The sequence below is a fragment of the Myxocyprinus asiaticus genome, chromosome 21, assembly GCF_019703515.2.
Source record: "Myxocyprinus asiaticus isolate MX2 ecotype Aquarium Trade chromosome 21, UBuf_Myxa_2, whole genome shotgun sequence".
Classification (NCBI taxonomy): Eukaryota; Metazoa; Chordata; class Actinopteri; order Cypriniformes; family Catostomidae; genus Myxocyprinus; species Myxocyprinus asiaticus.
In genome coordinates, this window is record NC_059364.1 from 6555001 (window position 1) to 6581728 (window position 26728).

Below are 26728 nucleotides of genomic sequence, written 5' to 3' on the forward strand. Positions count from 1 at the left end.
TCGTATTCCTCTTGTTAAGCCACTCCTGAACCACAGACAACGTCAGAGGCGTCTTACCTGGGCTAAGGAGAAGAAGAACTGGACTGTTGCCCAGTGGTCCAAAGTCCTCTTTTCAGATGAGAGCAAGTTTTGTATTTCATTTGGAAACCAAGGTCCTAGAGTCTGGAGGAAGGGTGGAGAAGTTCATAGCCCAAGTTGCTTGAAGTCCAGTGTTAAGTTTCCACAGTCTGTGATGATTTGGGGTGCAATGTCATCTGCTGGTGTTGGTCCATTGTGTTTTTTGAAAACCAAAGTCACTGCACCCGTTTACCAAGAAATTTTAGAGCACTTCTTGCTTCCTTCTGCTGACCAGCTTTTTAAAGATGCTGATTTCATTTTCCAGCAGGATTTGGCACCTGCCCACACTGCCGAAAGCACCAAAAGTTGGTTAAATGACCATGGTGTTGGTGTGCTTGACTGGCCAGCAAACTCACCAGACCTGAACCCCATAGAGAATCTATGGGGTATTGTCAAGAGGAAAATGAGAATCAAGAGACCAAAAAATGCAGATGAGCTGAAGGCCACTGTCAAAGAAACCTGGGCTTCCATACCACCTCAGCAGTGCCACAAACTGATCACCTCCATGCCACGCCGAATTGAGGCAGTAATTAAAGCAAAAGGAGCCCCTACCAAGTATTGAGTACATATACAGTAAATGAACATACTTTCCAGAAGGCCAACAATTCACTAATAATGTTTTTTTTATTGGTCTTATGATGTATTCTAATTTTTTGAGATAGTGAATTGGTGGGTTTTTGTTAAATGTGAGCCAAAATCATCACAATTAAAAGAACCAAAGACTTAAACTACTTCAGTCTGTGTGCATTGAATTTATTTAATACACGAGTTTCACAATTTGAGTTGAATTACTGAAATAAATTAACTTTTCCACGACATTCTAATTTATTGAGATGCACCTGTATTTTAAGCGTGGATCAAATGTCCAAAAGTGTCTAAATACTTACCGGGGCCTCTGTAATTCAAACATTATGTAAGCAATGAAGAAGATCATACCTGACACTGCTAGTACAGTTCTAAAAAGTCTGTAATTTAACTTTCCTTATTGATTTAATTCTTTCTTACTTTGTTCCTACCATCATCTGTTATTTTATCGAGAAAGTTTGCAAAAAGGTTTAAATTCATAATGAATGTGATCCAGGCAGCACACAAGAAAATTCACTTTAGGTATAGCATTCAGAAAAGGTCAAAATAATTGAGATTCATTATAAAAAAACAAAAAAACAAATGCCACAGTCACAGACATTCCTATCTGGACAGGATTACATATCTCAGAGGATGCCAAAAAACAATAGCTAATTTTTTTTTTTTAATAATTTTTACCAAGATTGCATGTATGTTTACTTGCACTTTAAAAGTTCTGTTTTATTCAGACTATAACAATAAATCTTCTTTTTAAAATGTCATGTAAACACTTTAGTTAGAGTGAAATCATACCAGAAATGACTAAAAACTAAATGTTTTTCATTTCGGTTAGTTCTGAGCAGAAATTTTATTTTTTAGTTCTGGTTCTGGCGTTTTGCAGCTTCCTCTCCAATTGGTAGCCAGTTAGAACAAAATAAGGGACTTGCTCACCCAAAATAAGTGAAAATATAAGCAATTCCTTTTTTCCCCATGGGAGAATTATCGGCATAGAAATCATAGCAAACATAGTCTACAGTAGCCTATATAAAATAATGTCTTTTCAAAAATGTATTCTTAATATTAAATATATTCATAATATTTCAAATAAATATCTGGAAAACTTGATCTGTCTGAAAAGAGCTTTTATCATCCCACTCCCATTTTCCCAAGCCCTCTCTATCCCTTTCCTCGTAGCTCTCTTCTCGTTTTTCTCTCTCCGACCATCCTATAACTACCTCCATAAATGAAGTTCTCCACAAGTGACACCAATTCAAGTCAAGCATCCGCAAAGAGATATTTATTGCTTAATGCCTGTCATTTCTGCTTAAATCTGGGAGGCAGTGCTCCTCTTCAGTGATGGAATAGGGTTATTGCTACTGTAAGCGCATTTAATGCCCATTGCTGGGCTTTTTATGTGTAAGCATGTTTAATCAGTGAAGAGCAGTTTACTGCACACAAAAGCTGAATGTTTTCAGCTCAGCTTTGCACTGTGACTTTATTACTCCAATCTCTCTTAACCATTTTTCTCTCTTTCTCTATTCAATTTAGTGTGCTTTATTGATATGACAAAAACTTTACATTTTTATTACCAAAGCAGTGCAAAACTAGGCAGTCATTATCACAACATAAACCCAGACTGGGCGATAATGACTGGCTGACAGTATCCTGTTTATTACACAGCTACCCAGTGAAGAAGAAAGTTAAGTATTATTTTATTATGTGAGAAGAAAGAGACCATGGAGTGATACGAAAGACAAGAAACTAGCACAGCTATGTGTAGGAAATCAGTTGACTGGGACCATGGGCGCATGCAGGATTTTGTCTAAGGGTACGCACAGAAATCTTCCTAATATCTAGGGGGGTCTGGGGGCATGCTCCACTGTGAGAATAAAACACCAAAGCGTTCAATTCTGGTGACTCTGAGAGAAGCATTTTCTTTTTCTTGAGTATGAGTAGCTTTCATATAACTATTGGCTAAAGCATTTTTTCAGAAACTTTTTAGAAAAGACGCATTCTCCTGCTAAAAAAGCTAAACGCACCACAATGAAAAGAGCAGAACGCAGGTGTCTCGAGACGCATTTTTATCAGTTGAAGAAGTTCTTTATAACTTGACACGGCTTCTAAAAATGCAGCGCTCCCATGAGAGATCCTAAAAACCCAGCGAAACGTGACGCAGTTGTCAAAAGTTCATGGTACGCACAATGTGTGTGGCCGTACAGCTGCAGGCGCCACTGACCGGGACAAGTCAATTATTCAGTTTTGTATTGCATTCAAAATACAAAAATATTTTAACATCACAAAATGCTGGAATATATAAATAAATAAATAAATAAAATAAAAATAAAGTAATTAAGTAAATTAAGTAAAATTAAATAAAATAAAAATGTATTTGGACACTTTAGAATAAGGTTCGATTTGTTAACATTAACTATATTAGTTAACATGAATTAACAATGAACAATACTTTTAATATAGGCTAATGATAATTTCAACATATACTAATACATTTTTAAAATCACAAGTTAATGCACCATGAACTAACATGAACTTACAAGGAACAATTTTACTTTTTGTAAACTAACAATACAAAGATTAATAAATGCTGTAAAAATACACTGCCCATTACTAGTTTCTTATACCTAATGCATTTACTAATGTTAACAAAAACAACCTTATTGTAAAGTGTCACCATTTAATTTCATTTAATGCAATTATTTAATAAAAGTAATAAAAACAGGGCAGATTAAAATGTAAAATTATTTATCAGAAAATGTAACAAAAATAAAAAAAATTACGAAGACAGAAAAGGACAGTTTGGCTTGGAAAAACAATCAGCAAATTCAACAAAAATGGATAAATTACATACGTTACTGATAAAAGACAGTAAAATTTTGTCCAAAAGTTTAAAAAGCCCTGAAGTCTGTATAGGCCTTATGTATTTAGTATCTATGCACCATGGGATAAGACACATAGTTGTTTGTATAGCAAAAAAACACATGAAATCCAGTTTTACAAACCCAAACCAAACCACATAAATATGTGGTTTGAAATCCGATTTTTGGAAATGTGTTTCAGTCTGAATGGATTTCAATTAGTTTTTTCAGGGGTTTTTTGGTATGCAAAATTACTGTAATGTCATGTACTGTACAAAGCACAGTAGTGCTCACAGCTCTGTCTGAATTCACTCATTTATACTCACATGTGACATTCACTGTACAGTATTAAAGTGGTTCAGTACATAAGCATATGCATGAATGTATGCATTAATGCCTCTGATGCTCATGTTGTTTGATGTGCATTATGAGTTCAGCACCACGACGAGATGTCATAGGATTCAGAAAACAAGTAAAAATTGGGTGCAGTGTGAACAGAGCATGAATTTGCAGTACAGACAGATCACTACTATACGGCTAACACAGACTCCTGGGAATTTTCTCCCAAGAGCAGACAGCTACAGAAAACAGTGAAGACACAGAGAGACAGAGCAGGCTTGCGTTGTTTGCTGGGATCTCAAGAACAGAAAAACGTGGTGATGTACGCCAGCTGTTGACGTTACGAAGGGCAGCGTTGTCTCTTTCATCGGTTCATCTGTTTCATGACCAATTTTTTTCTTTGGGTTTCCTCTAGCTGCAGCATCTCTGTGTCTGTTTCTATCACCCATCGCTCCTCACTGTTTCCGATGCCCTTCTCTCTGCATTTAGAGTTTCTACACCACCGTGACTTTCGGTTCTTGCATGCGAGCCGTGCGAGGCCACTGTAATGATAGCCTATCCTGTGCCATCTGTCTCTCATCTGTCTGTGGCAGACCTTTGAGGTGAATTAACATGATGATGGCACAGTTTTGGGCAACTGAGAAAACAAACAGTACTTTTTTGGAGTGCCACCCACAGTGGCGGATCCTTGCATTGGTGAATTAGGCAGTCATCTATGCCAGTCGTTCTCATCTGCTTTTGCTTCTGGACCCAGATTTGATATTAGACATCAAGAGACGACCCAGCATAGTACCAAAATGTATTATTATACAAAGGTAAACAAAAATGGCCTTAAAATAGTAATACTTTACAATAAGTTTACATTCGTTAACAGTAGTAAATGCGGGGGCCTGGGTAGCTCAGCGAGTATTGACGCTGACTACCACCCCTGGAGTCGCAATTTCGAAGCAACCAGATTGGCCCAGTTGCTAGGGAGGGTAGAGTCACATGGGGTAATCTCCTCGTGGTCGCGATTAGGGGTTCTCGCTCTCAATGGGGCGAGTGGTAATTTGTGCGTGGATCACGGAGAGTAGCGTGAGCTCCACATGCTGGTAGTCTCAGCTGTACCATGCACAACGAGCCACGTGATGGCCTCAGAAGCTGAGGCAACTGAGACTTGTCCTCCACCACCTGGATTGAGGTGAGTAACCGCGCCACCACGAGGACCTACTAAGTAGTGGGAATTGGGCATGCCAAATTGGGAGAAAAGGGTATAAAACTTTTTTTAAAAACAGTAGTACATGCATTAGGCATCATGATCTAACAATGTTTTTTTTTAAAGCATTTATTAATTTTGGTTAATGTTAATTTATAAATATATTACTGTTCCATTGTCAGATTAAGTCAGTCCAAAATAAAAGTCAACCGATATCGGGTTTTGCCAATAGCGAGAACTACGGTGTTGAAAGGAACCGATTTAGTGGCCAATTTAAAGGAATATTCCAGGTTCAATACAAGTTAAGTTCAAACGGCAGCATTTGTGGCATTGTGTTGATTACCAAATTAATTATTTTAACTTGTTCCTCCTTTAAAAAAATCGAGGTAACAGTGAGACACTTACAATGGAAGTGAATGGGGCCAATTTTTGGAGGGTTTAAAGGCAAAAATGCGAATCTTATAATTTTATGAAAGCACTAGCATTGATTTTCTGTTAATACTTGTGTATTATTTGAGCTGTAAAGTTATTTTAGTCATTTATACAGTCGTTTTAGGGTTTACAGCATTATGTATACATGGCAACAACGAAGTTGTAAAATTGGATAAAACTTTATACGGAAACATTTAGTAAACGATTTTATCACACTACAATCATGTTAAAATGCATATTGTTTACGTCTTGTGGCTTTACTTTTGAAACAGTGAGTATTTTAACATTTACTGATTGGCCACATTCACTTCCATTGTAAGTGGGGATTTGCTGTGTCTAAATCTGTCATCATATTTATTAATATTTTTCTCCTCACTTTAATGTATATTTGTTGCAGTTTTTTTTTTTGTATGTTTATGTTGCTGCATGAACTAATATATAACTTTAATATTAAACATGTATATGCAGAAATTAACATTAAGCAATGTTAGTAAATGATGTAATGGAATTGCTCATTGTTAGTTCATGTTAACTATTGTGTTAATGTATTTACAGCTTTATTGTAAAGTGCTACCCTTAAAATCAAGCATTGAAATGTATTGAAAGGATATAACTATGAACAGCATAGTATCATGCAATATGTAAAATTATTAACATTACATTATTAATGTTGTGCATTTTGTGAAAACAAGCAGATGCAAAAATCATAGCCTGTTCAAATCAATGGAACATTTGCTATGTGGCTGATTTTTGCTTAGTGTGCTTAGTGTTAATTTATTATTATTTTAGTATATTATTATTATCAGAACAAATAGAGTTGAGAACCAGTAGCGGTTATAACCACTACGCAAACCACGCAATTGCATGGTGCCCCGGACGTCGGGGGGCCCCGGTAGGAAACCTCCGCAAAAAACACTTGAGTGGTGACATGTCGTTCTGGGTACACACGTGAATAAGCTGATGTCAGCGCTCTTAGAGCCATTCACGTTAGAGGTAGGCCGGGTTTGGGTCAGTTTTTCAAGTTGGACTTTGGGTTCGGGTTTGTAATTTATGATATACAGGACTTATGCACTTGTTTCGCCCATGAGTTAGGGCCGTTCACACTGAATGTGTTTTTGCGTGCGTCTGCTCTGACTTTCCATTGTTTTTCTATGTAAACGCGCTGGACGAATGTCCTTGACTGCTGCATCGCATCTCGCTGTTTCTTCAGGGTCTCACGCAGGACCGGCAAATTTTTAGATACTGTGTCAAGTTAAAAATAATTTAGGTATCAAAAACACACGTTAAGACACCTGCGTTCTGTTTCATTCGTTGTGCTGCGTCTAGACTGTTTTTAGCACAGGTGTCACAAAGATTTAACGTTTTGAACAAGTTCAGGTTGCAAAGAGGTGACTGTTACAATGTTTAACATTATTGCAGATTATTCTGCACCAAGCAAAGTTTCAGCGCTTGATAAACGGCAATGTTTTTTTCCCTTCTGCTCTAGTGTGCTGAGGGGCCGGCATGCCTTGTATGTTTACTGTGGCTGGTTACTGTTATGAATGTTGCCTACAATGCTTACATAAAATACAGCCTTTTTGCAACATGATGAACAATACACTGCAGCATTAGAATATAAGCTCCAGGTGGAAGTAAAGTAAATAAGACAGAAATATATTACTATTGTATACAACAAATCATCAAAGTAATAATAATAATACTGTATCATTCTGTATTATTATGAAAAACTGGACAACAACTAATAATTGTTAGGTTATAATAATAATAAATAACAAGTGAATTCCAAAATGTTAGTGAGTGAAGTAGTAGGTTTTGCACACCCTGTTCATAAAAAAAGTGTTTTGTAAAAATATATATAGGAAAATATCGCTTTTTTTATTACTGTATTGTCGAAAAACTGGAAAACATGCATTAATTATCTTGAACAAGAATTGTATTTAATTAAACATTTTGAATGTACTTGGCTACAATGGCTGATAGGATGAATTTAATGAATATTAATTATTCATTATTCATTAGGATTTTCTTTCCTCCGCAGAATACAAAATTCGATTTTAGGCATAATGTTAGCCTCAGTTACCATACACGTTCATTCTTTTTCTCCATACAATGAAAGTGAAAGGTGACTGAGTCATTCTGCCTCACACCTCCTTAAGCGTTCAACGGAAGAACAAAAAGTAAGTAAATGATGATAGAATTTTCATTTTCGGGTAAAGTGTTCCATTAGATAAAGTGCATTGCCTGAGGTTTAAACTTAAGTCACTTATCAGCGACAATCCCACGCCTGTACAAATGAGCCTCATATTCACTACAGTGCAAAAGCTATTAGCATTAGTTTGTTAATTAAATATTGCTTTTTCAATCTAAAGGACCATTGTTTTGTTACAAAATACTTTCAAATAGTTTTTGCCACCAGCTTTTTTGTCCTTTGCCACTAAGAGGAGAGGTGACTCCCAGCCGGAATTCTCTCTCTCCCTGTGCTCTGTGTTAATTTCTCACCTAGTCCACCTGATAAATGAACTGCAGCTGTGTCCCAAATCCACAGGCAAATAAACCTGAACAAACACAAAGCCTGCCGTTTGCACAGGTTTGTGTAATCACAAAATCCTTTGCATGTACGTCCTAACCTTCGTGTCGTCCTGCCGCTGCCAACTACAATCGCTGCTCACCCGCATGGTACCTTGTTCAGAGGTGACCCCTGCTATAATGGAAGCAGCTTTCTGATGTCCAGAGGTGGCTAGTTGTAGGAGATTACATAAACTTTACTTTGTAATGTTCTCTTGACCTTACACACTCAATGCAAAGACTGTGTGAAGGAGTCAAAGGAATGATTAAGATGGGTGAGGGTGCGATTAAAGACAGATTCTGAATGCTGTACTTACAGTGAGGTCAAAATCATACAAATCGAGGACCTGTGTACGTCTTTCTTAGCTTTGCAACCGCCTGTTTATACAGTTTTAAGGTATTTTTTTTGTAGATTCACTTGGAAAAAAAAATCAGAAACACTTTACAATAAGGTTGTATTTGTTAACATAAGTAAATGCATTAGGTACATGAACTAACAATGAACCATTATTTTTGCAGCATTTCCTAATCTTGATTAATGTTAATTTATATATTGCTAGCTAGCTATAGATAGATAGATAGATAGACTCTTCTCCTCAGTGTTGGTTTCAATGGTATTTTTGGAAAAAGGGGCATAACTAATTCAATGGCTCAGTTTTCTGGAAGTTCCAGAGTGGCTAAAAATGCTTACAGCACCTTTGAAATGAATCATATTAAACATGCACTGAAATAAAATTTGAACTTTATTAGTTCATTTGTTGTCACTGGCTCCATCAATTTGCAAACTTCTCATGAGTCTCCAAATGTCGCCCCCTGCAGGTGCGGTGGACCAAGACAGCAGGCAGTGCCTCGGACAAGTTCCAGGAGACATCTATCTTCGATGAGACTCTACGGATCCCCAACATTCAGAGAGTGCAGGGTGGCCGCTACTACTGCAAGGCTGAGAATGGGGTGGGGGTGGCTGCCATCAAGTCCATTCGCGTAGATGTGCAGTGTAAGTGATAGGGCCATGATCCCTCCTCTTCCCGGCCTGATCACTCCCTCATTTCCTGAAGGAGTTGAATCAGTGTGAACTCTCCAGAGCTTTATCTTTGTCCCATTGTTGGTTGGGTAAATTATAGTCTAATCCATTAACTAACCATCTAATGCATCTGTGCACGCAAACCTGGAAAACACTTTCTTGATCTAGTAAGCTCCAATCTGATTTCTGGGCGTCAGTCTGTCCGGGTTGAAACAACGAGCAATAAATAATCACTGGGTTTGCCAAGTTAGTGACATCTCATATTAACTTGTCCCTAAATAACATGTAAAAATGATATGAAATGTGATTTATCGCTTTACATGTCATTCATACAGCTCTTTCCATCTAAGTGGGTGGTTTTTGGCTGGAAGAATTTGCAGTGTGGACCTACAAAGGGTCTAGGTAAATAAACAGAGTATTTGGGCTGTATGTTTGTGTGGGTGGTTATGGAAAACAGGAGGAAACAATGCTCAATTGAGCTGCCAAGACAAATGAGGAAGCACATAAATACACACACTGATTTTTGGGACAGTTTAATAAGCAGTGACTGAGAGACATACGGCTTGCACTGGACAGATACGCCTGGAGAGTTCGGGTGAATGAATTGGAAGGATCGAACGTGTGAGTTAAAGTGACAGAAGACAGACAGGGTCACACTGTTTATGTGTGAAAGGGAAACCCTGCAGGGCTGCCCAGCACCACTGACCCACTGTCCCATTGAGTCAAGGGCCAGGTCAGCAGCTACAGCCAGACCCCACAAACACCACCAAAAGCAACATAACTTTATAAGAACAACTTCATTCTCTATAAACAACCTCATTCTTTATGAACAACCTAATTTTATCAGAACAACCTCAGTTTTTACAAGCGTTTTTACTCTCTACAAACAACTTCACACTCTACAAACAACTTATTCTCAACAAACAACTTTACATTCTACAAAAACTTTCTATTTGTTTTTTACACTGTCTATAAACAATTCACTGTCCATGAACAACCTCATTTCCTCAGAGCAACCTCACTTTCTAACACTCTACAAATAACTTCACTCCATACTAATAACCTAACGCTTAACAAACAACTAAACTCTTTTCAAACAATATCACTCTCTACAAGCAAACTTACTTTCTACAAACATTTTCACACTTTTCAAACAACTTTACTCTACAAATAACTTCACTTTCTATGAGCAACATCACTCTCTAAATTTTCACTCTCTTCAAACAACTGCACACTCTACAAACAACATCACTTTCTTCAAACAACATCACTCTCTTCAAACAAACTTACTTTCTACAAACATTTTCACTGTCTACAAACAACCGCACACTCTACAAACAACTCTCTATTTTTTTACACACTCTATAAACAATTCACTGTCCATGAACAACCTTATTTCCTCAGAACAACCTCACTTTCAACAAACATTTTCACTCTCTAAAAACAACATCAAACTCCATACTTCACTCCATGCAAATGACCTTACACTTTACATACAACTTAACTCTCTTCAAACAACGTCAATCTCTACAAACAAACATACTTTCTAAAAACATTTTCACTCTCTACAAACAACCGTACACTCTACAAACAACTTCACTCCATACAAACAACCTTACGGTTTACAAACATCTTAACTCTCTTCAAACAACTTCACTCTCTACAAACAAACTTACTTTGTACAAACATTTTCACTCTCTAAAAACAACTTCACTCTCCAAAAACAACTTACTCTTTACAAACAACTTCACGTCTCTATGAGCAATCTCACTCTTTTCAGTCAACCTCACTCTCTATGAACATCCTTTCTTTCTACGAACAACCTTAGGAGCTATTTACACCGAACGTGTTTTTGTGTTTGTCTGCGTTGCTTTTTATAATTTTTTTTTGTAACCAGGGACTAAAAACGGTTCAAGGACCGAAAACAAAAACCGTAAACGAATGGAATTTTTAGCCTATATAACGTAACCGAAAACCGGAACAAAATGATTTTCAATTGTTCTGGAGTGAAAACATTATTTTTAAATGTTGGTAATTTTTTCATGAAACCAAAGGCAAAACGGTTTTTCACAGTATATTTTTGGAACTACACCACTTCATGTTGCCCATAAAAATTAAACTTGTGCTTTGATCCTGAAGGAAACTGCTGCGTCACATTTCTTTGCCTAATTGCACATTGTGGATGTCGCATTCTGTGAATGAAGACCTTTTTAACAATTATGTATAATTACTACATATACTGTACATGCACGGTTAATCCAGAGACTAGAAAAACATTATTAGAGGTAAAAGGTACATTTGTCAGTTGTTTCCAAGTCTTCACTGAATTGTTGGTAGATAAGATGGATTAATACAGTTTTGTTGCTGCCAGGTTTTGACTGAGAAGCAGATCTGTAATTTAAATTATACTTAACTGTCAATTAGCTGTATGCTTGTTAAGCTTTCTATGCTGATAAACTTATTTTGGTGGCTTATTTTGGACTTGTTTTTCCAGACCAGGTTGCTTGTTTCTCTTGTGAGATCTGGCAACACTGCAGAATTGATATTTCACCCACACATTATTGCAGAGTACTGTAATTTTAAAAAGAACGTTATTAACCGTTCTTTTATTTTGTTCTAACCTTTTGGAAAGGAGGCTGCAGAACTTCTGAACTGGAATTAAAAAATACAGTTTTTGCTCAGAGCAAACTGAAATCAAAACCATTTTGTTTTTAGTCCCTGTTGTAAACACTAGACAGACGTCTTTGATCGTGGCACTGCATCTCGCTTTTGAGATTTTTTTCTTCAGTATCTCACGCATGACTGACAAGATTTTTAAGACCTTGTGTTTCTTTAAATAACTTTTAAAAATGTGTCTCAAGATATCTGAATTCTGTTCCATTCTTTTTTAAATTTGTAGATCTGGTTTGCCAGAGAGCTGAGCAGAAAATATCAGCATTAGTATAAATAGCATTGCATTAGTGTCAACATTTTGGGATGTTTTAGATCTGTATGGATGAAAATGATAGGGTTTTTAATCAAAGTTTAAAATGACTCCACCAGCTCTCAGATAAAACTATGTTTATGCACATACTTGACATGACTAGAAACCACTTCATTTCTCACGGCCGGTTGGAGCTTAGCATGTCCCCCCACCCCCATCCCCTCGGTGGCAAGATGTGTTGTTCCATAGGGTTCCCCGGGGCCGGATGATAATTGTGTAGCAGGTAAACAGGGCCGGTTGACAGCTGCTCTGAGTGGAAGCACTTCTGACGGGCAAAGCTTGTTCAATTTCCCCCCACTGGCTCTAAATGGCTCCCTGAATGAATTTAGCACCACAACACCGGCAATTAGACTCAGCCAGGCCAGAGCGGCAGGGCACAGTGTGGATGACCCACCACAAACACACACAACCCCCCCCTCAATCTTCTACAGCACCAAACCCCATTACTGCGAGAAAAGAGAGTGAGAGAGAGCGAGTTTGAGCTGTGAGATAGAAAGGTGAGAGGTACAGAAGGTGTGAGAGATAAAGATAGAAGAATTACGGAAGTGGGATTGAGAGCTATCTGGGAAAGGCGTGACAATAAGACTTTCGGAGTGACCTGATTCTTTTGTGCAGCTGAAAAAAAAGACCTAGGCAGCTTTTATACCAGAATCCCTGTGTTTACACGTGGCCAGAATGACACAAGCGACTATTAAGAGTTATTTAGTTAGAAAAGTGATGACGAATCTCTCTCCTTCATTTCCTCGTTCCCTCCTTTTTTTCCGGAGTCCCTGTTGGTTTATATATATATATAACCAACAGGGTTTTATATATATATATATATATATAAAACAAATCTTATTACACTTTATCTTTAAAACAAAACTTCTCTGTATTCTCTGAAAACAAGTCCTAATATTGTACAAAATTTTGCTTTCTCTCTCTCTCACACACACACACACCCACCCACCCACACACACACACAAACACAAACACACACATTCAGGTGGTTGTTTGTTCGGGCAGTTCAGTCTTTGACCATGGCACTTTGGCCAGTGAGACAGTGGGTAACTGTGTTCTGGGGTCAGCATGCCTCTACTGTAAGGATGGACTTGGTTCAGAGACCCAGTTCTCACCCTTTCATTTGGTACAGCAATGTGATCACACATTCCAGCAGCAGGTAAGATAACAACATGTGTGGAGCAGCCGATTGGGTGGATTTAACCAGACATTTTCAGTATTCGTTGCATAATGTTTTCATTTTGGCTTTGACATTATGTTCACATTCTACATACGTTCAGGCTGGATGGATCTGGTATTATATATGAAGAAAAATGTATATATAATCTCTTAAAATTTTTATACACTCTTCAGTTTTCATGAGAGCCACTTTTAGAATTATTAGCACCAATGGTTGCATAGATCTTGAGTTTAAGAGTGCTATCTGAGTATTTGTTGAAGTATGATAGGGTGTTTACATGGGTTTTTACATGTGTGTGTGTGTGTGTGCCTTTGAAAGCTGGAGGGAGTATGTGTGTGTGAGCATTGTGTGTTTACATATGAGTGTGACATTGATTTCTGCTCATGTTAATTTGTGTTTATGTGTGTCGTGTCATGTCTAACCAACAGTCATCATGAGGAAAATGGCTTCATAAGCATTCTGAATAATGTTTTAATGAAAAAGTTAAAATGCAAAAAAGTTTGTATGAGGTATAGATTTAATTGTAAGGGTATGACCAGAAGAAAATGGGTTTGTCTCAATCAGCTACCTAGTTCAGTACTCAGGGCACTGATCACAGAGTCAGCCAATTCTAGGGCTGTCCCAGTCGCAAAATCGTTTCAGTGCACTGAAACGTTTGTTCCCTAAAAAATTCCAGGGAGAATCATTGCTCGCTAAATGTCATCCTGAAATGTCGGAAATTTGGGAAAAGCCTCTCAAATCATTAGAGGATGAGTGCAAGTGCAAATAGCCTTTATGATGTCAAAGCCTTATTTTATTTAAAAGAGAATTATCTTTCATCTGTAATGTTCATAAAAGGGCAACAATATTTTAAATATTAGAGTTGTTTGAAAAAGATTAAAATATACTCCTTTGTATATTTCTTGCTTCATTTATGTAATAAATAACTACTCAATATTCAATATCTACAGTAGTAGTAGTGTATAGAGTGCTATAAATTTCATAGCCTAGCCCAGATAATTTTGACTTGGAAGAGTTTAATTAGAAATGCTTTGAAAAATCTCTGTTGATTGCAGACTTTGGTATCTGAGCACAGTTTGAGCCTTTGTTGAAATCTCTTTTGAGACTCTAGAGATACATATGAGATTGGACTTGAAAATGAAAATTGTATTTCAGGTGAGTGTGTCTTTGTGATACCAGTGGAATACATTCAGGTTTTGCGTGTCTGTGGTCTGAGCTGGAGTGTGTTTGGTTTTACTGGTTGAGTGTGAGTGTGTGAGCTGACCTCCCGCCTCAGCCAGTCTGTGCTTGCCAGAGTCTGGCATCACAATACAGTCCACAAAAAGCCCTTTGTGCTGGAGACACACAAGAGGGCTGGAGAAGAATAAAAATGAACTAGTGACTCACACACATACACACAGTTAAAACAGGGCTGACACAGTACATTGAATCTTAGTGCACTTACTGGCAAAACAAAGAATAAAAATACCCCCTTCTCTCTCACTCACATACACACACACACACACACACACACTCACACTTACACTTCTCTGGTTGATGAGAAGGTACATGGTATTCATGTTTGGATGGTGATTGTGATGGGTAGTGGGCTAAAGGTGAGTCACTGGCTTTCTTTAGGCCCAGACAGAAGTGTGCGTGTGTGTGTGTCTGTGTGAGTGCCCACATTCGGTTTTTTTAGAGTGAACCCGAAACCAATTAGTTCATTGTACCTTTTCTGCTGTATGCACCGTAGAGTCTCATCATCGTAGGAGAGGAGAGCAAAGCTATGAATAAAAGCAGAGGTGAGATTAAGAGGAGAGGAGAGAAAATAAGGAATGGAGAAAGCCCAAAGTATACTTCAGTTAGACACGAACGCAAGTCATTTTGCGTACAGGACGTAAAAAGCGTGACGTAAATTTCGTCATCAGCAGAGTGCTCGAGTACTAAATGCGTGCAGCCTGATTTACCACGCGTACTCTAAACTCACAGCATGCGTGTGCACCTGGAATTATTTGCACAAATTAGTGGGTCAAAAATCAAAACCAGTAAATCCAAATGTATTTTTTTTTCTTTTTAGGACATTATTAGTTGTATAATGTTGTGTGTCACATTTTCCCCATGCTCGAACAGCCAGATGCATTTACATTTGACCGAGTTTTGAAAGGAAGGCATCTCAAACCACCTCTGGATGTGATCTGTCTCTAATCCGTCTTGGAGGGTAGTTACACTTGGTCTTATCATGATATGATAGCTATCTGATCAGTAAAAACGCATAAAGTGACCAAGTGTAAATACCCCCAAAGTGTTTATTAAAAGCAAGATTGAGATAATTTATTTAAATTTGGTTCTTCCTGCCACCCCTGTATCATATTTGTCCGGTAGAAAGTTGGCAATCCTATGGCCAACAAATGAAGACTAGCTCGATTGCGCAAAAACCCTCTGTAGCTCGATTATAACTGTGCATGTAAATGTACAGAATGAGAGCAGAAGAAAGGAGATGAAAGAATGTAAAGAAGAGAAGAGATGTAAGGAGGGGCCAGTGTGAGACATTACAGACCTACGGTCCAGTGTTGTAGTACTCAAAACAATATTTTCATGATCTTGGTCTTGTCATGGACTCGTGAGCAATTTGACTCAGTCTTGAACAAGTGTGTACTCGGACTTAACCCCGAGTCCATTCGAGTCCCTTTTCAAAAAATATACAGTGAAAAGCTTTGACTTATCTGACAAACATTTTTGACTGATAATATCAGAGATCTTGACGTCATTCCCACATTTCAGTCTGCTGAGTAGAATCAGAACTATTGATGCCCAGTTCACAAATAAGTCATTCTATTAGATTGGTTCTTTTCAGCAAATTGGCCAAACAGGTTAGCAAAAAGGTCTGAATCGATTGGCTATGATTCATTCGTTGGATAAAGTGGATATTCACCTAAAGTCAACAAAAGACTGCTTTTTTGAGAGGTAACTTTGAGAAACTTCCATTGGTGCTGTTCACACCAAACACGTTGTTGCGTCCACCCATGCTGTTTTTTAGTTGTTTTTCTATGTAAACATGCTAAACAGATGTCTTTGACCATTGCATTATGTATCACTGTCTTTTTGGTGTCTTGTGCAGGAGTGCCACAATTTAAAAAATAAAAAATAATAATTTTGTCAAGTTAAGAAGAACTTCAACTGTTAAAAACTGTCACAAGTAGATGCTGAGATGAGACGGGAGATGCTGGATCTAACTGCAGGTGTTTAATGACGATGATGACGGTGAAACAAATGTGAACTCATACAGCAAAAACAAGAACTGACAAAGAAATGCAAAACTAGAGTGTATATATACACACACAAGGGCTAACGAGGGAACGGAAAACATGTGAGAACAATGGGGAACAGATGGAAGTGATGAGGGCAGTGCATGATGGGAAACGTAGTCTGGGGGAAACACTTCAAAAAAGAGTCCTAGGAAACAGGAGGGAGACAGACTTTGACAAAAACGTGTCTCGAGACACCTGTGTTATTCTCTTTTCCCTGATAGCACATGTACAGCACCCAGACATTTATGATTTAGAATGATTGCAAATCTGATCTTTTTAAGATGTTTAGCAGATGTTAGATGCTTTTCAGATGAAAAGATCTAAAACAGACATCTCCGAGACGTACGTGTGCTATCTGGGTTCGTTGCACTGCGTTGGTCTGAATGGGCTCTAGTCTTTTAGAAATGCTTTAGCCATTAGTTACATGAATGCTACACTCACTGAAGAAAATGTAAAAAATATTTCTCTCAATGTCATCAGAATTGAATGGTTTCTGAAAAAAAAAAAAAAAAAGAATGTGCGTACCCCTAAATAAAATCTTGCAGGCAAATGTAAGCAGAAATGATTACTTGATTTACAATGAATAAAATATAATAGTGCAATTGAGGAAACTGTTAACAAATTGAATGTAAATGTTTATATCAATTTCTGCATAAATATTGTCATTTTTAATACATTATTATTTGTTTTTAGGCCCATTTTAGTTATTGCACAGTTATACTGTATTTTGTAAAGAAGAAATGTTAAAATAATAAATGAGGTTTATTTGATATATGTGCCTATAGTTCTTTAAACTATTTAATACATTAAAAAAAGACTCGGTCTCGGTCTCGACTCAGAATTGGCCCTCTCCGGTCTTGGTCTTGACTCGTACTCGAACTTCTTCTGGTCTCGGTTTTGACTCGAACTCGACCTACTCTGGTCTCGGACTGGACTTGGACTTGGATGAGCTGGTCTCGACTACAGCACTGCTACAGTCAACAGGCAGGAGCTCTTTTTGTGCTGCGGGGGGAAGAGTAAATTAGACAAAGTGAAACAGGAGGCAAAAGACGAGTGGGAGAACTCATTCACTCTTGTTCTTTGATGAGTTTAGATGAGATCATGTCACACTCTGACCCTTGACACATTTCTACACAGACAAATCCAGCTATTGTTTGCTCAGGCTTTGATTTGTATTCTCATATTAGAACCTCTCCCGGCTCTTCACGCCAGTTCTTTGTTCTTTTTCCTCGCTGTGAGGAAGATTGCCATCATCTTGCTCTCATCTTATCAAACAGTTATCCTCAATAATGCCTGCTTCTAATTGGTTGATTTGGGTTGATGATGAGTCCGCCCCCTTCACCCATCTTTTGATGATGTCACCTGAAGGCATGGCCCCCTCGTTCTAAAACACTCCCGTTCTCCCTCCCGTGTGGAGCTGCCACGCAGCGCCTTGGCTTCCGCCTCGCTGTTGACAGCAGGCTGCTGGATGAAAGAGAATGCTTCACACCACATGAAAATTTCATGCGCCTCTAATAAATATCTCCAGGCGATGTAACAGCCACGGAGTCTTGTTGAAATGGGTACTGGCTTGTGCATGGATTTCCCTGAACACAGCGCCACATGTTAAAACAGCAAGCCTTGGTTTAGCATTAAAATCTATCTACCTATCTATCTATCTATCTATCTATCTGTCCCTCCTTTGACCAAGTTGATATAGGTATCATTCAGTGAGGAGCATCGTAGTCCGGCTGGAGGCTTATGGCAGGTAATTTTGGTGAACTCCATCCTGAGCCCATAGTTCAGGCAGTGGCTCATGAAGAATCCCATATCTTTGAGTTTGCATCAATTCATCCTCTGTGAAGTCCGTCTTAGTAGACTGAAGTGAAGTCTGGCTGGCACATGCTGCAGTTGGTCGTAATCATTCAGTGACACAGTGGGAACTGGACATCAGGCAGGACCGGAGATGCATCTGGCAGGCTCTGTTAACCTTGGGATATAATCGTGGTTTGGACAGGGAAAGAAATAGAATAAATTAGCGTAGATGCCATTCAATTTAAAGCAGGATTAAAAAAAATAAGAGAAGTGTTTTCTGTTCCGGCAGACCAAACTAAAGCAGCATAGCTATGAATTGAGGGATAGATTAGGTGTATGCCTGGCTGAATAAATAAGTAATTAGTCTAGACTTAAACTGAGAGAGTGTGTCTGAGTTCCGAACACTGCTAAGAAGACTATTCCATAGTTTAGGAGCCAAATATGAAAATGATCTCCTTCCTTTTGTGGATTTGATATTCTCGGTATTGTTAACAGGCAGGAGTTTTGCGATCGTAATGAGTGTGGTGGATTATAGTGACAGTAGGTCACTTAACTACATTGGAGCTAGACCATTCAAAGCTTTGTATGTAATTAACAGAATTTTAAAATTAATACGAAACTCAACAGGTAGATAATGTAACGCAGATAAAATGGGGCTGATATGATCATATTTATTGGTTCTAGTAAGCACTCTCGCTGCTGCATTTTGAACCAACTGAAGTATATTTATTAAACCTGCAGGACATCCACCAAGTAATGCATTACAATAATCTAGTCTTGAGGTCATGAATGCATGAATTCGTTTTTCGGCATCAGAAAGAGAGAGCATGTGTCATAACTTGGCAATATTTCTGAGGTGGAAGAATGCAGTTCTACAAGTAGCAGGTACAAATATTGGATTTTTTTTTTCAAAGGTTAGATTGCTATCAAATATAACACCTAATTTTTTTTTCTGTAGAAGTTGACGTTACAGTACATCCATCGAGAGTCAGATGATATATTTTTAGGTTTTTGATCCAATAATTAGTACTACTGTTTTATCGGAATTGAGCTAGAAGGAAATTTCTAGCCATCCACTCTTTGATATCATTTATACACTCTGTTAATTTGGGTTTTGGGTTTTGGAGAAATATAAAGTGGTGTATCATTGGCATAACAGTGAAAACTAATCCCATGTTTCCTGATAATGTCTCCCAGGGGTAGCATATATAGGGAGAAAAGCAGAGGCCCTAAAACTGATCCTTGTGGCTCTCCATAATTAACTTTAATCTGATCTGACAGTTCCTCATTTACACAGAAAAAGTGGTAGCCGTCAGAGAGATATAGGCAGGGTTGGGGAGTAACGGAATACATGTAACGGGATTACATATTTAAAATACAAAATATAAGTAACTGTATTCCACTACAATTACAATTTTAATCATTGGTAATTAGAATACAGTTACATTCAAAAATTATTTTGATTACTGAAGAGATTTCTTTGCATTTTATTGTCATATGTTTCATTTGATATTTAGTCCTTTCAGATGGAGAACATTTATACATATAAATGATGCGATACAAAGTGCATTTGAACAGCGGTGGAACACTTTCTTATGATGTGTTACATTCATACGAGCAGACAGAGAAGTAAGTTTGAAGTAAGTTTGGAGCAGAAGAAATATAAACAAACCTTGTGTAAATTGTCAGCTTTACGCTAAGGTAAAATGCTATTTCTAGCCATTTTACATGCATGTTACCAGGCACGATCATATTTTTTTATCACGAAAATTCACGTTGGATCATAATTTCTTTTTTTCTAGTAAGACCTTTGATATTAGGGCAAAAATATTCTTGATAATAATTGTTGTATTGTTTTCCTGTAAAAATATCTAAAAATCCTTAAAACAAGATCAAATTGATTTATCTTGTTTTAGAAACAACACTGCATAAGATATTTAGGTTTTTCAGAGAATGTATTTTTAACATGTGTATTTTGTCTTACTGTACTGGCAGAGTTTTTATAGTCAAAACAAGTGAAAAAATCTACCAGTGCTGAAGAAGTAATCCAAAGTATTTAGAATACGTTACTAACCTTGAGTAATCTAATGGAATACGTTACAATTAAAATTTTATAGCATGTATTCTGTAATCTGTAGTAGAATACATTTCAGAAGTAACCCTCCCAACCCTGGATATAGGACCTAAACCAATCTAATGCCTGTCCACAAATGCCAAAATAATTCTCAAGCCTATCTATCCATCTATCTATCTATCTATCTGTCTATCCATCCATCCATCCATCCATCCGATAAATGGCTGACTGACATTCACTTGCATCTGTCAATCTATCTATCTATCCTTCTATCCATCCATCCATCCATCCATCCATCCATCCGTCCACCTGTCCGTCCGTCCATCTGTCAGTTTTGTTGACCTGTGATTAAAAATGTTTTCTTTTTCTGCTTTTTAGGGTGTTAAACATGTCGTTTTTATGCAATCTCTTTCCCTAGCTTGTTTTTTTATTTTTTTTTAAAACCTACCTCGATCTCTCTGTGCTCATGAAACCTTCTTATTCAGACATGGCTTGTGTCTACAAAGCCCCAAAGCCACAGGAAACGAATGTGACAAGGCCTCTGCATTACTACTCTTCCTCTATCTCCACCCCATTTTTCTCATTTTCTCTTTCTCAGTAAATCCTCACACCTTGTGATTGTTTTGGCATTACACGTACGTGTCATTTACTCATCCTCATTTTGGCTTGAGAAGAATTAAAATAATAAAATATCAGTCATATGGACAGTTTCATCATCATTTTATTTGATTTATTTGCTTTTTTGCTCTTTTCGGAGATTCAAATCACCATAGACATTTTTTTAAAAAATTTTAAATGGAAAAGAGCAACTCATAACAAAAGTTTTATATTGAATAAATGAATAGTTCAATTTTTGGGTGAACTATTCCTTTCACATTTTGAAAAAGCTTTTTATCATGGCAAGGCATCTCAATGGCAGAAAAGGGCAAAGACAAATGGGAATAAGAAAACCTGTTGATCCAAGAGGATTTATTGCTTTTTACCTAATAGGAACATTATTATTCCTCACAGAAGATGAAACCTTATCAGTGTGGGATATCAGTCCTTACATCAATTCATTTAGACTCATTCTTATTCAGATGAGAGCTACTCTCAGACAACATCTCACTCTTTTCTGTCCTTCAGTGTCTCATATGCTTTGTAAAGATGGGTAATAACTTTCCAGCAGCTTTTATATGTGTGCAGACACGTGTTTTAATAAAAAGTTAAATGAAGAGCTGTGACAAGAGAGAAGCTCTTGAGAGCAACAGACCACCCTCTGACTTACCTAAAAAATAAAATAAAAACTTTTTTTTTTTTAGTGCTCCAGCTTTATTCATAAAAAAAGGTACAAAATAAAATAAAATAAATAAATATCAGCCCCTCTTTTTGTGAGAGGAGTATTCAGAGAATCTGTATTCTTTGAGAGGCATTCTTGGTGGGGAAAAGTTACAGGAATTTCAGCATTGAAAAAGGCATATGCAGCTTAGTTAAAACCATTAGCAAAAATATATTTATGTGAATTTATTTATTTAGTTAATTAGTAAGTTAGTTAGTTAGTTACTTAGTTACTTAGATTGTTGGTTAGTTAGTCTATAAATTACATAATTAGTTCCCTATCTGTCACTCACTCGACGTTGTGTCAATGTAGTGACACTAGGGGTCACTCTTGGGAGCCCGAGACACCTCTGGTCTTTGATAAAAGGCCAATGAAAATTGGTGAGTGGTATTTGCATGCCACTCCCCCGAACATACGGGTATAAAAGGAGCTAGTATGCAACCACTCATTCAGATTTTCTCTTCGGAGCCGAACGGTCATGCTCACTGAGCTGAATACTACTGTTCATTCACCTCTGCTGGATCTGACGGTGCATTTCAGCGGCTTCTCCCTCCTCTGCACTGGTGCACTGCAGAGAATGCCCCTGGGCGCTTCGGCAGAAAAACAAGAGAATATATTTTCTGAAAGAGCATTTTTCCCCTCTAAAAGAGTATATATTTCTCTAAAAGAGCGCACACACGGAACGTCTTTTTAAAGACGCGTCTTTTTAAAGATGCTTTTCCGATTGTGTGTTATTCCTGGTTGTGCTCGTTATCTCTCGACTTCTAACGGTCACGATCACTGTCTTTCGTGTCTGGGCACTGCTCATGCGGAGACAGCGTTCGTGGATGGTCATGTTCTCATTGCGAGAATATGTCCATGGAAACGTTGCGGTCGCGGCTCGCCTTCGTAAGAAAGCGAGCCACCCCAGAGGCTCCCGCCTCGGTCCTTTTACCCACGGGTATGAGGCCAGCGCGGCTAGCACTGGGGGCGATTTGGGGACCTCAATGGGACCGCCTCCGCTGGGTATCCCCCCGCGGACCTCCCATTCCCCAGCACGCTCGTCTGCCCCGATCGGGCTTCCGGGTGGGTCCGCCGGCTCGTCTCACGGCGAGTTCGACCTCTTATTCGGAGCCTGCGAAAGTGATGAGGGCTCACCCAGTCGGAAGCCTCAGCTGGGCTCCTCCCTTCGGGGTCGATTGCCCAGTCACAGGCTGACGCGGAGATGACGACATGCTTTCCCGGGCAGCCGCGAGTCGGTTAGAGTGGATTTCACTGCTCTTCCCTGAACTCTCGTGGCTTGGTGATTGGTTCCTGGGCTCACGGCGCCGCTCAAAGCCACGCCCCGCCCCAGTTCCTTTCTTCCTGGAAGTGCATGAAGAGCTGACATGGTTGCGGGAGGCACTTTTTACTGCCCGGTCCCGATCTTTTCAGCTTCCCCGCTCTCACTACCCTCGATGGTGGGGCGGCCAAGGGTTATTCGGCAATCCCCGGTGGATAAAGGCGCTCGCGGTGCACCTATGCCCGCAGAGCGCTGCCCCCGTCCAAGGCCTGTAGGTTTACGTCGTCTCTGACAGCCAAGGCCTACGGTGCCGCTGGACAAGCCGCCTCCGCCCTGCACGCCATGGCTCTCCTGCAAGTCCGCCAAGGCGCTAAAGGAACTGCACGAGGGTAGTTACACTCCGGGATTGATGCAGGAACTGCGCTCGGTGACCGACCTCGCTCTCCGAGCGACGGCGTGGAGCCCACCGCAAGAAGCAGACGCCACCCATCTCGCGGCCACCCAGAACCCGTGAAAGGCTTCAAAGCGCCCTTGAGACGGGCGACCCAGCGACAACAAACCCGCTGCTCTGGAGCTGGTAAGCAGATCTTCATCTTTTTGTTACCTTTTGCATTTAATTGCGCTGCATGCCCAAGTGGCTGCAGTACTCAAGAGCTCAGCAAGAGTGGTTTCCTTGTTCCCTGGGTCACATATCCGGTGTGTACGGCTGGCATCACGACCACCGTCCACCACTCCATTTGGCAGGTTGGTGCTCCAGCGGCGGTCTCCCGCCCTGAGCGCCCAGCTGTGGCACAAATCTGCCCCAGATGTGACAGTCTCCACGGGTCATGAGGACAGGCCTCTTCCTCCCCCGTCCCAGGCTGTTACGGGGGTGGTCACAAGGAGCCAGGTAAGTGCTTTGATGTCCTCGGACTCAGCACGGCCACGATGTGGTGTGGCACCTCGAGCTCCGCCCCGCCGTGAGGCCCCACCTGCCGGTACATCCGATGACGTTGTCCCTTTGGTCCCCCTTGCGCGGAACTTGGACGCATGGCTTGCGCCTTCCAATCCGTCACGAGGGCTGGTCCAGACCGTCCGACTTGGCTGCACGATTCACTTTGCCGGGCATCCACCCAGGTTCAGCGGTGTCCACTTCACCTTGGTGAAAGACGAAAACGCTGCTACCTTGCGCGGAGATCGCTACCCTCCTATGGAAGGACACGATAGAACCTGTCCCTCCAGCCGAGATGAAGAAAGGGTTTTACAGCCCCTACTTCATTGTACCGCGGAAAAAAAGGCGGTGGGTTGCGGCCAATCTTGGACCTGCGAGTACTGAACCGGGCTTTACACAGACTCCCGTTCAAGATGCTGACGCAAAGACGCATTCTAGCGAGCGTCCGGCATAAAGATTGGTTCGTGGCGGTAGACCTGAAGGATGCGTACTTTCACGTCTCGATCCTTCCTCGACACAGACCCTTCCTGCGGTTCGCGTTCGAGGGTCAGGCGTATCAGTACAAAGTCCTCCCTTTCGGCCTGTCCCTGTCTCCTCGCGTCTTTACGAAGATTGCAGAGGCTGCCCTTGCCCCATTAAGGGAGGTGAGCATTCGCATTCTCAACTATCTCGATGATTGGCTAACCTTAGCTCACTCTCGAGACGTGTTGTGCGCACACAGGGACCTGGTGCTCTCACACCTCAGCCGACTAGGGCTTCGGGTCAACTGGGAAAAGAGCAAGCTCCTCCCGGTTCAGAGCATCTCTTTTCTCGGTTTGGAGTTGGACTCAGTCTCCTTGACGGCGCGCCTTACGAACGATCGCGTCCAGTCGGTGCTGGCCTGTTTGAAGGCGTTCAAACAGAAAACAGCGGTTCCACTGAAACTTTTTCAGAGGCTCCTGGGGCATATGGCATCCTCGGCGGTGGTCACCCCGCTCGGATTGATGCATATGAGGCCACTTCAGCACTGGCTCCAGACTCGAGTCCCGAGACGGGCATGGCGCCACGGGACACCGCGTGGCCATTACGTCGGTCTTTCACCGTCTTTTCAGCCCTTGGACTGACCTCTCGTTTCTACGAGCAGGTGTTCCTCTAGAACTGGTCCCCAGGCGCATCGTGGTCATGACAGATGCCTCCAAAATGGGCTGGGACGCCGTTTGCAATGGGCACGCAGCCACCGGCCTCTGGACGGGTCCGCGGCTGTGTTGGCACATCAACTGCCTCGAGTTGTTGGCAATTCTGCTCGCCCTGCGGAGGTTTCGGCCATTGATCCAGGGCAAGCACGTGTTAGTTCAGACAGACAACACGACAATGGTAGCATATATCAACCGCCAAGGTGGTTTGCGCTCTTGTTGTATGTCACAACTCGCCCGCCGTCTCCTCCTCTGGAGTCAGCAGCACCTCAAGTCACTGCAAGCCACTCACATCCCGGGCAACCTCAACACTACGGCGGACGCGCCGTCACAACAGGTTACCCTCAGGGGAGAGTGGAGACTCCACCTTCAGGTGGTCCAGCTGATTTGGAGTCGATTCGACAGGCACAGGTGCACCTGTTCACCTCCCAAGAATCCTCCCCACTGCCCGCTCTGGTACGCCCTGACCGAGGCCTCCCTCGGCATAGACGTGCTGGCACACAGCTGGCCCCCTGGCATTCGCAAATATGCTTTTTCCCCCAGTGAGCCTGCTTGCACAGACCCTGTGCAAGGTCAGGGAGGACGAGGAGAAGGTCGTCCTGGTAAGCACCCTACTGGCCCGCCCAGACGTGGTGCTCGGACCTCACGCTCCTCGCAACAGCTCCCCCCTGGCAAAATTCCCCTGAGGAAGGACATTCTTTTTCAGGGAAGGGGCACCATCCGGCACCTGCGCCCAGACCTCTGGAATCTCCATGGCTGGCCCCTGGACGGGGCGCGGAAGACCTAAGCTGTCTCCCACCTGCGATGGTAGACACGATCACTCAGGCTAGGGCTCCCTCTACGAGGTGCCTGTATGCCTTTTAGTGGCGTCTGTTCGCTAAGTGGTGTTCTTCCCGTCGGGAAGACCCCCAGAGATGCGCAGTCAGATCAGTGCTTTCCTTCCTGCAGGAGAGGTTGGAAGGGAGGCTGTCCCCTTCCACCTTGAAGGTGTACATTGCTGCCATAGCAGCACACCACGACGCAGTCGACGGTAAGTCCTTAGGGAAGCATGATCTGATCATCAGGTTCCTAAGAGGCGCCAGGAGGCTGAATCCCTCCAGGCCGCGCCTCGTTCCCTCAGCGGACCTCTGTAGTTCTTCAGGGTCTACAGAGAGCCCCCTTTGAGCCTTTGCAGTCAGCCAAGCTTAAGGCACTCTCCTTGAAGACTGCCCTCCTGGCTGCGCTCACTTCCATCAAGAGGGTAGGTGACCTGCAAGCGTTCTCTGTCAGCGAAACATGCCTGGAGTTCAGTCTAGGTTACTCTCATGTGATCTTGAGACCCTGCCCGGGCTATGTGCCCAAGGTTCCCACCACCCCTTTAGGGACTAGGTGGTGAACCTGCAAGTGCTGCCCCAGGAGGAGGCAGACCCAGCCCTGTCGTCGCTGTGTCCGGTGCGTGCTTTACGCATCTATTTGGATCGCACGCAGAGCTTTAGAATCTCTGAGCAGCTCTTTGTCTGCATTTGGTGCACAGCGGAAAGGAAGCGCTGTCTCCAAGCAGAGGATCACCCACTGGCTCGTTGATGCCATAACTACGGCATATCTCGCCCAAAACATGCCGCCCCCGGTAGGGCTACGAGCCC

At 41.0% G+C, this 26728-nt stretch overlaps 1 protein-coding gene across 1 annotated transcript in view; it reads left to right on the forward strand.

The window, feature by feature from the left end:
- Positions 1-26728, forward strand: part of LOC127411924 (MAM domain-containing glycosylphosphatidylinositol anchor protein 1-like) — a 288415-nt gene that overhangs the window by 85828 nt on the left and 175859 nt on the right. The window contains exon 4 of the mRNA XM_051647835.1: positions 8905-9079. Within this exon, the coding sequence (XP_051503795.1) occupies positions 8905-9079 (175 nt within the window). The remainder of the gene's footprint in view (positions 1-8904; positions 9080-26728) is intronic.